Source organism: Rhinopithecus bieti, unplaced genomic scaffold (genome assembly GCF_001698545.2).
Source record: "Rhinopithecus bieti isolate Rb0 unplaced genomic scaffold, ASM169854v2 scaffold_34968, whole genome shotgun sequence".
NCBI classification, from domain to species: domain Eukaryota; kingdom Metazoa; phylum Chordata; class Mammalia; order Primates; family Cercopithecidae; genus Rhinopithecus; species Rhinopithecus bieti.
The window spans coordinates 666,537-678,840 of NW_016814942.1; the positions used below are offsets into that span (position 1 = coordinate 666,537).

At 54.9% G+C, this 12,304-nt stretch overlaps 2 protein-coding genes across 2 annotated transcripts in view; both read left to right on the forward strand.

Annotated features, from left to right (window-relative positions):
* The window catches only part of BORCS8 (BLOC-1 related complex subunit 8), a 12,321-nt gene extending 10,726 nt beyond the window's left edge, over positions 1-1,595 (forward strand). Inside the window, exon 4 of the mRNA XM_017852724.1 lies at positions 778-1,595. Within this exon, the coding sequence (XP_017708213.1) occupies positions 778-892 (115 nt within the window). The 3' untranslated portion in view covers positions 893-1,595. The remainder of the gene's footprint in view (positions 1-777) is intronic.
* MEF2B (myocyte enhancer factor 2B) overlaps positions 792-12,304 on the forward strand; it is a 37,295-nt gene continuing 25,782 nt past the window's right edge. The window contains 3 exon segments of the mRNA XM_017852710.1: positions 792-888; positions 2,709-2,784; positions 4,881-4,936. Of these exon segments, the coding sequence (XP_017708199.1) occupies positions 867-888; positions 2,709-2,784; positions 4,881-4,936 (154 nt within the window). The 5' untranslated portion in view covers positions 792-866.

A 12,304-nucleotide genomic window follows, 5' to 3' on the forward strand; every position in this document is an offset into this window, starting at 1 on the left:
GAGCCACCGCGCCCGGCTTCTTTTCCTTTTCTTTCTTTTTTTTGAGATGGAGTATTGCTCTGTCGCCTAGGCTGGAGTGCAGCAATCTCAGCTTACTGCAAGCTCCACCTCCCAGGTTCACGCCATTCCCCTGCCTCAGTCTCCCAAGTAGGTGGGACTACAGGTGCCCGCCACCATGCCTGGCTAATTTTTTTGCATTTTTAGTAGAGACATGGGTTTCACCGTGTTAGCCAGGATGGTCTCGATCTCCTGACCTCGTGATCCACCTGCCTCGGCTTCCCAAAGTGCTGGGATTACAGGTGTGAGCCACTGCGCCCAGCCTAGATTTTTCTTTTTAAGAGATGGGGTCTTGCTGTGTTGCCCAGGCTGGTCTCAACCTCCTGGGCTCAAGCCATCCTCTTGCCTTGGCTGTTGAGCAGCTGGGATTATAGGCATGAACCGCAGTGCCCAGGTGCTCTTTCATTCCTTTTTTTTTTTTTTTTTACACTCCCATTATCAGTAGTAATGACTGAGATACTTTTTATGACATCTTTATACACTGAAACCTCCTTCAAAACATTAGATGTTTCAGTGGCAGATAAGTGAATGTGCTGTGTTGCATAGACGTCATTTAGGCATAGCAGGGAAATCTAAAATGCAAGCCCATTGTGAGTCCTTGGGGAGACCTGCAGAATCACCGAGGTACCCACTGAGCTCTGGTGGTGACCTCTAGTGCTGGGGTGTGAGACAGTTACCTGCAGGACCGGGCCACTGACCAGGCCTGTCCTCCCATTTCAGCGCTGTGAAGAACCTGGTGGACAGCAGCGTCTACTTCCGCAGCGTGGAGGGTCTGCTCAAACAGGCCATCAGCATCCGAGACCATATGAATGCCAGTGCGCAGGGTCACAGGTAGCTTCTGGGACCGCCTGTCCCCACTGCGGCTCTCAGCCGCAAGGACTGTCTCAGCTGCGCTGAGAACCACTGCTTCTCGCTTATTAGAAAACTTTCTCTTTCCTCTTGTCCTGGTGTCTGGTGACCTCCTCTTGTCCTGTGGCATCTATAACCTGAGTTCAGTCACTTAATACCCAGGTCCTGAGCTCTGCTGTGTGCCTGGCCCTGGGCTGGGTGCTGGGGACATAGCAGTGACTGAGACAGGCTCACAACATACGACATACGTGGGGACATACGACAACGAGGTAAACATGGCAGACAAGAGCATGTCAGATATGCTGTGAAGAAGTCCACGGGGCCCCTCCTGGGAGATGGCATGAGTGACATGCAGACAGAGACGATCTGGGGGCAGACGGAGTTCCACACAGGGCAGTGGTGAGGGCAGATGCTCTGGGGCTGGGTTCCCTGGGAGTGTTCGAGAAGCACCAAGAAGGCTTCTGTGGCTGGAGCGGGCCAGCTGGGGGGAGATGGGGCCAGGGAGATGGCAGGGGCCTTTCCCTGTCCCATGACCCAGAGCCGAGGGAGGCTTCGAGCCGAGGACCAGCGGTCTGAAAACGAAAAGCACTCACAGTGCTTGAACATTGGAAATAGAGTTTTTGAAGAGTAGCCCTTCTTTTTGTTTTTTGTTCCCATTATAACTTAATAAATACGCTTATAAACACACACTCATGTGCCGGGAGCAGGAACGTCGCGTTGGGATGTGTCTGGCTTCCACAGATTAGGGTTCTGGCAGGCCTGTCCCCCACTATGCACAAGAAAGCATCTGTGTTGCTTAACTAAGACAACAAGAATTGCAGAAAGAAGACTTGAGTGTACGTGTAAGAATGGGAGTGTAGCAATCTTCCCTCAAAGGGTAGCATGAAGGGTTTATCTGGGCTCTCTTGCATCTGAAGAGGAGCGGCATCGGGCTTTTCTGCCATGGGTTGGTGTTGGCAGTTGGAACTAGACTTCACTGAAAAGGCATAGCTCTTACTGTCAACTCAGGGTTTCCAAAAATGCTTTTATATGCCCTGTTTGTGCCTGCTGTTTCAAAAACGCAACATGCTCCTGAAAGAACATTAGTAGCAGCTTGAGTTGCTGCTAACACCTCTCTGTAAGCCCTATGGGTTTGAAGTGCCCAGTCCTGTGTGAATGAGTCCCAGATGTGGCCTCTGGAGTGCTTCATCCCACTTTTAAAAACATACATATATATTTTAAATAGAAACGCAGTCATGATACATTCCCTGGGCTGGTCTCAAACTCCTGGGCTCAAGCAATCCTCTCGCCTCAGTCTCCCAAAGTGCTGGGATTACAGGGATGACCCACTGGGCCCGGCCATTTGTCACTTTTTTTTTGGAGACAGAATCTCACTTTGTCGCCCAGGCTGGAGTGCACTGGCAAGATCTTAGCTCACTCCAACCTCCCGCTCTGGGTTCCAAGTGATTCTCATGCCTCAGCCTCCCCAGTAGCTGGGATTACAGGCGCACGCCACTGCGCCTGGCTAATTTTTGTATTTTTAGTAGAGATGGGGTTTTGCCATGTTGGCCAGGCTGGTCTTGAACTCCTGACCTCAGGTGATCCACCCGCCTCAGCCTCCCAAAGCGCTGGGATTATAGGCATGAGCCACAGTGCCTGGCCCACTCACCCCACTTTTAAGAAGGATGCCCCAGAAGCTCAAGCCAAAGGTCTTCCGAGACCAGAGTGACCAGAGTGTCACCCAAACATGCACTCCAGCCAGCTGAGCAAGCCTCGTGGCCTCTGACCTTGGCCTCATGGATACTGCACGTGTTTTGTTCCAGCCCGGAGGAACCACCCCCGCCCTCCTCAGCCTGATCCTGGAAGAGACTCGGGGCACCCCAGCCTCCGCCAACCCAGGTCAGTGCCTAGAGTAGCCGCGAGCCTCTCTCTGCTCTGAACTAACCAACCCACCCGCTTGGCAGTCAGCCAGGCACCTGCTTGTCTAACCACTTGGGGTTTCTTACTGGGCTTGTGGGATGGTTTTGGAGGTGGCAGGTGGAGGGGTGTCTGCGGGTCCAGAATGTTCCACCCTGCTGCTCAGGGACCATGTCAGCCCATCTTTCCCACTCTCTCCGCCACCTTCCTCTCTCTTTTCCAGGCCATAGGCCCTATGCCAGTCCCAGAGATTTCCACCCCTCAAGACAGAGAGGGGAGCCCACATTTCCTCTATCCTACCACATGCCAGCAACCTGCTTTACCCATGCACAGTCTCTCAGGCAGAGCCCAGCATGGGCAATTACCCACCTATCTCTGGGACCTCCCCACCAATCCACTGCCTAACTGCTGTGTGACCAAGCAAATTAACCCCCCTCTCTGGTCTCTGCATTTCCTTTCTGTAAAGGTGGCTCATCAGGTGACTGAGAGGGGGCAGGGCATAGTGATGGATGTGCTTTGGAGCAGTCAGCTATTTCTACATAACACAGCATCCAAAAACTTAGTGGTTTACAGCCCCAGTAATTAATCTACTTACTGTTCTGCACTTTGGGCTGGGCTCAGCTAGGCGGTCCTGCTGCTCTCTCTGGGGCTCGCCCATGTGGTGCTCATGGGAGCTCAGCTGCAGCTGCATAGTCGGGGGCCCTTGACCAGGACTGCTGGCAGCAGGCGTCAGGTTTTCCTCGTGGCCTCCCCATCAGGCCAGCCTGGGTTTCTCCTGGTCGCTGGGAGCCAGGAGAGTAGCTTCCATGCAGAGTGCCGGTTTCACATTTGTGGGTGGCCCATCTGTTGAGGCCAGTCACGTGACCAGGCCCAGGATCAGATGGGAGAGGAACATACAAGTGCAGTGTGAGCCGTGGGAGGCATAGCTGACCACGCTTAGAAAGTGTGGTACCAGGAAAGATCTGATGTGTCACCATTCTATATCTGTGATGGGCAGACGCAGGCAGGTTGAAGGGGCCCCAGGGACTTATTGAGCCTCTGCCTATTGGCCAGGCACTGTGATTGTCCTTGGTGCCATGGAAGCCCTCTCAGAGGTCGAGGGGAGGCAGGTGGAGACAGAGCCTCTGTAGGCCTTTCAAGCTGTAGCCCCAGAGCCCAGAGGCAGCCGAATTCATGTGTCCAGTCAGAGAGCACTTAGTGGGCACTGCAGTCAATTAGAGAGCACTTATTGGACACCACAGGCAGCATGCATTTATTGAGTACCTCTGACAGTTGATGCACACTTCCTGAGCACCTGTTCATAGCAAGCTTAGCTCTGGGTGTGGGGTGGTGAGGAATCCCACAGGCTGAGGGGTGGCCTGGGAGCTTTCTGGGGAGCCTGAAGCAGGAGGGGCTGCCTGAGGGGGTCAACAGCCTACTGCCCTAAGCAGCCCTGCCCACACCCCCAACCTAGCCTCTGTCTCCCCAGTCCCATCCCCCACACCCTGGTCACTCCTACTTTGTGGCTCAAGGACACTGCTCCTCTGCCCTCCTCACTCCCCAGCGTCTGCTGTCCCCTCCACTGCTGCTCCCTGGCAGGATTGCTCTGTGTCTCATCCAGCTTTGTCCCTGCGGAGTCCCTCTCCCCAGAACCACCAGTTCCATGCCCCATCTCAGAGCCTTTCTTTTTCTCTTTCTTTGTTTTCTTTTTTTTTTTTTTTTTTTGAGTTGAAATCTCGTTCTGGTCACCCAGGCTGGAGTGCAGTGGCATGATCTTGGCTCACTGTAACTCTGCCTCTCAGGTTCAAGCGATTCTCTCACTTCAGCTTCCCGAGTAGCTGGGACTATAGGTGCCTGCCACCTCACCCGATGAGTTTTTGTATTTTTAGTAGAGACGGAATTTCACCACGTTAGTCAGGCAGGTCTTGAACTCCTGACTTCAGGTGATCTGCCTTCTTGGCCTCCCAAAGTCCTGGGATTACAGGCATGAGCCACTGCACCTGGCCTCAGAGCCTTTCATTCCCACTTTTCCCCCAAAATTGCACCCCTTAGGGTCATCAGTGACCTTCACAGGGTCAAATTGTCTCCCTTCTCTCCAGTCCCAGGACCTTAAGCACTGCCCCATTTTACAGAAGAGGAAATCAAGGCCCGAGAGGTAAGGCAGCCAGCCCAGGGTCATCGCCCATGCCCAGAAATGCCAGGATTCCCACCCAGACCTCTGACCACCAAGCACCACCTTAGCCTGGCCCAGGTTCATCCCTCAGGTGCCGCCTCATGCCTTGAGTCTGCCTCTCTGACCACCCTGACCCTCGCCCCCACTCGCCAGCCTGACCGAAGCGGGGCCAGGCAGAGACTGAAGACTGAATGAGTGCGGCCAGCACCCTCCTCCTGCGCCTGCGCAGAGACTCCAGGCCCAGCCGGCAATGTTTCCAGAAGTGGCTTACTGCTCCTGGACTCTTACTGGCCCCCCATCGACCCTTGGACCAATAACTGCCATCAAAATAATCCTGATAATGCACCTACCAAGTCCCTGGCCCTGGGCTAAAGTCTTCACAGGGGTCATCTCATTTCATCCTCAGCCCCCAAAAGCGCAGGTCTCATCCCCAAATACAGATGGACAGAGAGGCTCTGCCGGGCATGGTGGTGTGCACCTGTGATCCCAACTACTCAGGAGGTTGAGGCATGAGAATCACTTGAACCCAGGAGGCAGAGGTTCCAGTGAGCCAAGATGGCACCACTGCACTCCAGCCTGGGTGACAGAGCAAGACTTTGCACCCCCCAACCCCCGACCACCAAAAAAAAAAAAAGGGGGGGGGAACAGTCAGAGAAGAGCAGTCCCCAGCCTGGTTTGGTCCCAGCCCTGCCCGCCTCTGATGTGCTGTGTGACATAGGCCTGGTGCTGGCCCTCTCTGGGCCTCCCTCCCTTCCTTCCTTTCTTTTCTTTCTTTCACCTGGTGCTGGCCCTCTCTGGGTCCCCTCCCCTCCCCTCTCTTCTTCTTTTCCAGGATCTGGCTGTCACCCAGGCTGGAGTGCAGTGGCATGATCTCAGCTCACTGCAACCTCTGCCTCCTGGGCTCAAGTGATCCTCCTGTCTCAGCCTCCCAGGTAGCTGGGACTACAGGCGCACACCACCCCCCCCCCCCAGCTAATTTTTGTATTTTTTGTAGAGACGGGGTTTCACCATGTTGGCTAGGCTGGCCTCAAACTCCTGAGCTCGTGATCCTCCCACCTAAACCTCCCAAAGTGCTGGGATTATAGGCATGAGCCACCACACCCAGCCTTGGTTCTCCCTTTCTTCATCTGGATAAGGAAGGCTGGACTGCACCTTCTCTACAGGCTAAGCTGGACACTCGCATATCTGCCCTCCCAAACTGCATTCTGCCTCAAGCAGCGACGCCCACCCCAGGCTCAGGCCACATGGAGAGGCCACCCCTAGTTCCAGGGGTGGATGTGGCACCTCGGCCTGGCCAATCAGAGCTGCTGTGTCCTAGGTTCCCAGTGATTGGTTCGAGATGGACACATGACCCAATGAGAGGCCTTCCTGGGAGTTCTACCGGGAGCATAAGGAAGGTTGAGCTGGGTGGATGGGAACGGGGCAGGGGCGAGGGGGTTCCAGGGGAGACCTGAGAATATTGCCTGGGGCCCTGGATCCAACTGTACGTGACATAAGCCAATTTCATTTCTTCGGTTTCATGGACACCTGAATTATGATTTTTGCCAAAATGGCTTTGAGTCCGTTTCTGCTGCTGTTTGCAGAAGGGCCTGCACTGACCTCTGTGAATGCCAAGCCTGGGTGACCTCCACAAGTTATGCATCTCCAAGGCCAGCTGTGTTACCCCAGAATCCCTTGTTCCAGTACAATGTATTAGGGAGGTCAAATAGAGTTGTTTAGGGTCAAGGCAGGTTCCGGTCCCACTACTCTGGGAGGGTCCCTCATCTTGGCACTGTGGGGTGGTTGATGGAGACGGGTGGGAAGAGCAGGGGTGCCCCAAGGGAAGACAGAGGACATCCTACTGGGACATTGGGCCTGTCGAGGCGTCCGAAGGCCTGGAAAGCGGGTTCAGCCCTACCTCTCCTCCTCCTAGGACACATTGGGGGGCCTCTGCCATTATGCCGCCTCTCCACTGACACACTCAGCTTAGGAGTGAGGAGGAGCCTAAAACCACCCCGTGTAGGGCCCTGATTGGTGTGTGGCCTCCAGAGTCCTTCTCCCTTCTTACTTGCTCTGAAGGCATCTCTCAATGTCCATCTGTCCTCCGTGCCACCCTTTATCCAGCAAACACTGATACGTATTTGTGAGCTAGACAGTCCTGAAGGTCTTGCTCAGACCTTCAGGAGAAACTGGCAGCAGAATGGGATTATCGCCTGCCTCCTAGGACCTGCCTAGGAAGACTGGGGCACTAGGACCTGGGGGTGAGGGAGGCAGGTGTGGGGGACCCCACCAGACCCTTCTAGGGCTCTGAGTCACTCATAGCCTCTGGATGTGACCTCAACCAGCGACTAACAGTCATCTCTTTTTTTTTTTGAGATGGAGTGTCACTCTGTCTCCCAGGCTGGAGTGCAGTGGTGCAGTATCGGCTCACTATAACCTCTGCTGCCCGGGTTCAAGCCATTCTCCTACCTTGGCCTCCCGAGTAGCTGGGATTATAGGCACCTGCCACTGCACCCGGCTAATTTTTGTAGTTTTAGTAGAGACGGGGTTTCACCATCTTGGCAAGTCTGGTCTTGAACTCCTGACTTCGTTCTCCCAAAGTGCTGGGATTATAGGTGTGAGTCACTGTGCCCAGCCCAGTCATCTCTCTTAAAAGGAGTCTAGGCTGGCTGCGGTGGCGCTCGCTTGTAATCCCAGCACTTTGGGAGGTCAAGACTGGAGGAACCCCTGAGTCCAGGAGTTGGAGACCAGCCTGGGCAACATGGAGAGACCCTGTCTCTATATTAAAAAAAAAAAAAAAAAAATAGCCGGGCATCGTGGCTCACGCCTGTAATCCCAGCACTGTGGGAGTCTGAGGCGGGCAGATCACCTGAGGTCAGGAGTTCAAGACCAGCCTGACCAATGTGGTGAAACCCTATCTCTACCCAAAATATAAAAAATTAGCCGGGTGCGGCGGTGTGCACCTGAAATCCCAGCTACTTGGGAAGCTGGGGCAGGAGAATCGCTTGAACCCGGGAGGCGGAGGTTGCAGTGAGCTGAGATGGAGCCACGGCACTCCAGCCTGGGTGACAGAGTGACTCTGTCTCAAAAAATAATAATAATAAATAAATAAATAAAAGGGGTCTGATCAGGACTCTGGGTTGTCAGACACCTCATCACCCCAAGTCCCAGGGCTTGTGGGGTCGCTGGTTAATTTGCATCTCATTTGAATGCTCCCTAGCCCTTTTTGCCTGGAGGGTGCCCTGCCCCCTCTAGCCGCCAGGGGGCGCAAGATGCAAAGCGTTGGCGGGAAGCTCGGCCTCCAAGCGGTCATTGTCTGCAGTCCTGGCTGGCCCTGGTGGGCACACTGACCCTCCAACCTTTTTCACTCTATATACTCTCGCTCCCATTTTTCAGAGAGCAGACAGGTTCTGAGAGGCCAGAGGGCTCTGAGAACAAGAGCTCGCAGCCTCCCTTGTCAGGTTGGAGGGCAAGGGCACTCCTAGAGCTCACTCAATAGCACTTACTGGCCAGGCGCAGTGGGTCACACCTGTAATCCCAGAGCTTTGGGAAGCCGAGGTGGGCGGATCACTGGACGTCAGGAGTTGGAGACCAGCCTGGCCAACATGGTGAAACCTCGTCTCTACTGAAAATATAAAAATTAGCTGGGTGTGGTGCCCGCCTGTAATCCCGCTTACTCTGGAGGCTGAGGCAGGAGAATCGCTTGAGCCCGAGAGGTTGCAGTGAGCCGAGATCACGCCACTGCACTCCAGCCTGGGCGACAGAGGTAGACTCCATTTCAAAAACAACCAGCTGGGCACGGTGAGTCACGCCTGTAATCCCAGCACTTTGGGAGCCCGAGGCAGGTGGATCACGAGGTCAGGAGATCGAGACCATTCTGGTCAACATGGTGAAACCCTATCTCTACTAAAAGTACAAAAATTAGCTGGGTGTGGTGGTGCACACCTGTAATCCTAGCTACTTGGGAGGTTGAGGCAGGAGAATGACTTGAACCTGGGAGGCGGAGGTTGCAGCAAGCCGAGATTGCACCACTGCACTCCAGCCTGGCTACAGAGCAAGACTCCGTCTCAAAAAAAAAAAAAAGCATTTACTTCCAGCAGAACTCCAGAGATAGGTGGGCAGCTAGAAGAGACAGCTCTCCGTGCCATGGGGCATCCAAACAGGAGCGTAGCGCTCATGAGGCTAGAGATCACCAAGAAAGGATCCCAACCCTGATCTGCAGATGGGGTAAAAGGAGACCCACAGAGGGCAGTGACCTGCCGCCTGCTCCGTCCACAGTAGTCAGGGCAAGAATCAGACTTCTGCTGGGTTTTTGTCCTTAGCCCTTGGTCTGAGTCCTTGTTTTTATTTCAGACCTGCTCTGGGTTCCTGGAGAGTCCTGCACACTCAGGACCCTGGAAAGCCTTTTTTTTTTAGCCCTATTGTATCCCTGAACAAGGCTTCTGGATGCCCCAGGCTTATCCCCCACTCCCTTTCACTGCTTAGACCTTCTTTGAGATTCTCCAGTTCTTCAAGAAACCCATGGAGACTGTGTGCAATGGCTCACACCCGTAATGCCAGCGCTTTTGGAGGCCAAGGCAGGAGGATCGCTTGAGCCCAGGAGTTCGAGACCAGCTTGGGCAGCAAGTGAGACACCCAATGCACCTCAAAAAATATTAAAAAATTAGCCAGGTGTGGTGGTGTGTTCCTATGGTCCCAGCTACTTGGGAGGTGGAATCGAGAGTATCACTTGAGCCCAGGAGTTCAAGGCTGCAGTGAGCCATGATTGCACCACTGCACTCCAGCCTGGGCAACAGAGCAACTCTGTCTCTAAAAAACAAGAAGGCCGGGCGCGGTGGCTCAAGCCTGTAATCCCAGCACTTTGGGAGGCTGAGACGGGTGGATCATGAGGTCAGGAGATCGAGACCATCCTGGCTAACACGGTGAAACCCCGTCTCTACTAAAAAAAAAAAAAATACAAAAAACTAGCCGGGCGAGGTGGCGGGCGCCTGTAGTCCCAGCTACTCGGGAGGCTGAGGCAGGAGAATGGCGTGAACCCGGGAGGCGGAGCTTGCAGTGAGCTGAGATCCGGCCACTGCACTCCAGCCTGGGCGGCAGAGCCAAACTCCTTCTCAAAAAAAAAAAAAAGAAAAGAAAACCCATGGAGACACCCCTTTGGTGCCACCATGTACTGGGCTCGGGCCTAAGGAACCCCAGGCTGGGGGAGACAGAACCAGCCACACACTCTACCTCGCCCCCTGGATCAGTGCTAAGCTGGAAGGAAGGATGGGGAGGTGGAAGGATCCTAAATGGTAAGAGGATAGGAAGGCTTTTGGAGGAGGGAACATTGTAGGTGGACCTTGAGGGCTCCTCTTGGCTCACTGCAACCTCCACCTCCTGGGTTCAAGCGATTCTCCTACCTCAGCCTCCTGAGTAGCTGGAATTACAGGCATGTGCCACCATGCCTGGCTAATTTTTGTATTTTTAGGAGAGATGGGGTTTTGTCATGTTGGCCAGGTCCATCTCGAACTCCTGGCCTGAAGTGATCCACCCACCTCGGCCTCCCAAAATACTGGGATTATAGGCATGAGCCACCACGCCCAGCCTATCTGCACTTGTCACATGAGCAAGGAGGCCCCAAGGGGTGCAGTGACCATCCTGAGGTCGCACAGTGAGTGGGCGGCACAGCTGGGATGGGGACTTGGTGTTCTTTAACCTCGGGGCCCTCCCTACCCACTGGGCCATACATCCTTGCCATGGAAGGTCCTTCAAAGCCTTCCCCTGGGAGAGGGGAGAGAATCTGGAGGAGGGAGAGTGGGGACAGCTTCTCCACCCAAGCCTCCCACCCCAGCCTTCTCCTCCATTCCCCACCCACCGCCTCCCCCATCTCCCAGACCCCCCTTCCCAGGTCACCCTTCTCCCTTGCCACCCACTCTGGCCCCTTCTATCCGTTCCTCCTCACAACTTTCCCCTCTACCCTCCAACTCTTACCCTAGCAACTAACGGTGTCCCTTCATCCGAGAAGAATGAGGTTAAGACTCTTGGTGACCCTGCTAGGGGACACAATTAGTGGTTGGGGAAGGTATAGGATAGGAACAGAGGCAAAAGGACAGGGGACAGACTGAATAACAAGATGGTGCCCACCAGAAGAAGGGGGCTGGGAAGTCGGGTTGCATGAGGGCCAGCCCCAGCCAGCTTCGCTCTGCCGGGCTAGCCCTTCCCCCAGAGCTGGCCCAGCTGCTGGCCTCACGTAACCAGAGCCTGCCTGTTGCATCAGAGGCGGGCGGGCGGCCTCGGGTAAACAGAGCAGCCCTCGGGGGGCCCAGGGCTCCCCAGCCACCTCCACACTCCCCAAGCCTTGTTCTGCACCATGGAGTGGAGGCAGAAGCCCCCAGCCTGGCCCAGGCCCTGGCGTGTCCTTGGGACACCTGAGTGTGTGGCACTGGGCACTGGATGGGGACAGGAAGGACCCCCTGATGACACAGTGTGAACTCTATAGTTTTTATGTCCAAAGAAAAGTTGTGCTCAGACTAGAGGCTCACACTGCCCATGTCACAGATGGGTAAACTGAGGGATGGGGAGAGACATGAGCCTCCCAGGCCCCCTGTTCCCTGTCTCAGTGTCCCCCACACTCCAGCATCTGCCACATGCCTCCCCCTGAGTTTGGGGGACCAGTCTCTCTCTTCTCTGGAGGAGATGGACACCAGGCAGCTTTGCAGCCCCCCTGCTCTCCACCTGTATCTGCCCCTCCTCTTCACCCCCGCCCCCTGTTCTGGCTTCACCTTCCTCATCTCCCCCGGCCAGAGAATGTTCTGTGCTCTTCTTCCTCTGCACTTTTGCAAGTGCTTTTCCCTCTTGAAAAAGCCCTTCTCAGGTCTGGTGTAGTGGCTCACACCTGTAATCTCAGCACCTTGGGAGGCCGAGGAAGAAGGATCTTTTAAGCCCAGGAGTTTGGGACCAGCCTGGGCAACATAATGAGACATCCTCTCTACAAAAAAAATTAGCTGGGCTTGGTGGTGGCATGCCTGTAGCCCCAGCTGCTGGGGAGGCTGAGTTGGGAGGATTGCTTGAGCCCAGGAGGTAGAGGCTGCAGTGAGCTATGATCGTGCCACTGCACTCCAGCCTGGGCAACAGAGTGAGATCCTGCCTTGAAGGAAAACACAAGAAAAACCTTTCTCCTAGTGGCAAACTCCTACACATACTTGAAAGCCCAGCACAAATGCCCCCTCTTCTGAGAAACCCTCCCTAACTCCTCTGGCACAGCCCTTGCCCCAATTCTGGCCTGTTTCAGCCTCCCATCCCTCCCTCTGGCCCAAGACTGACCCCACAGGGCTAGGGGAGTGCATGGATCCCCTGCCTGCCTCAGGCGGGGGGGTGTGGGGGGGGTGGGGG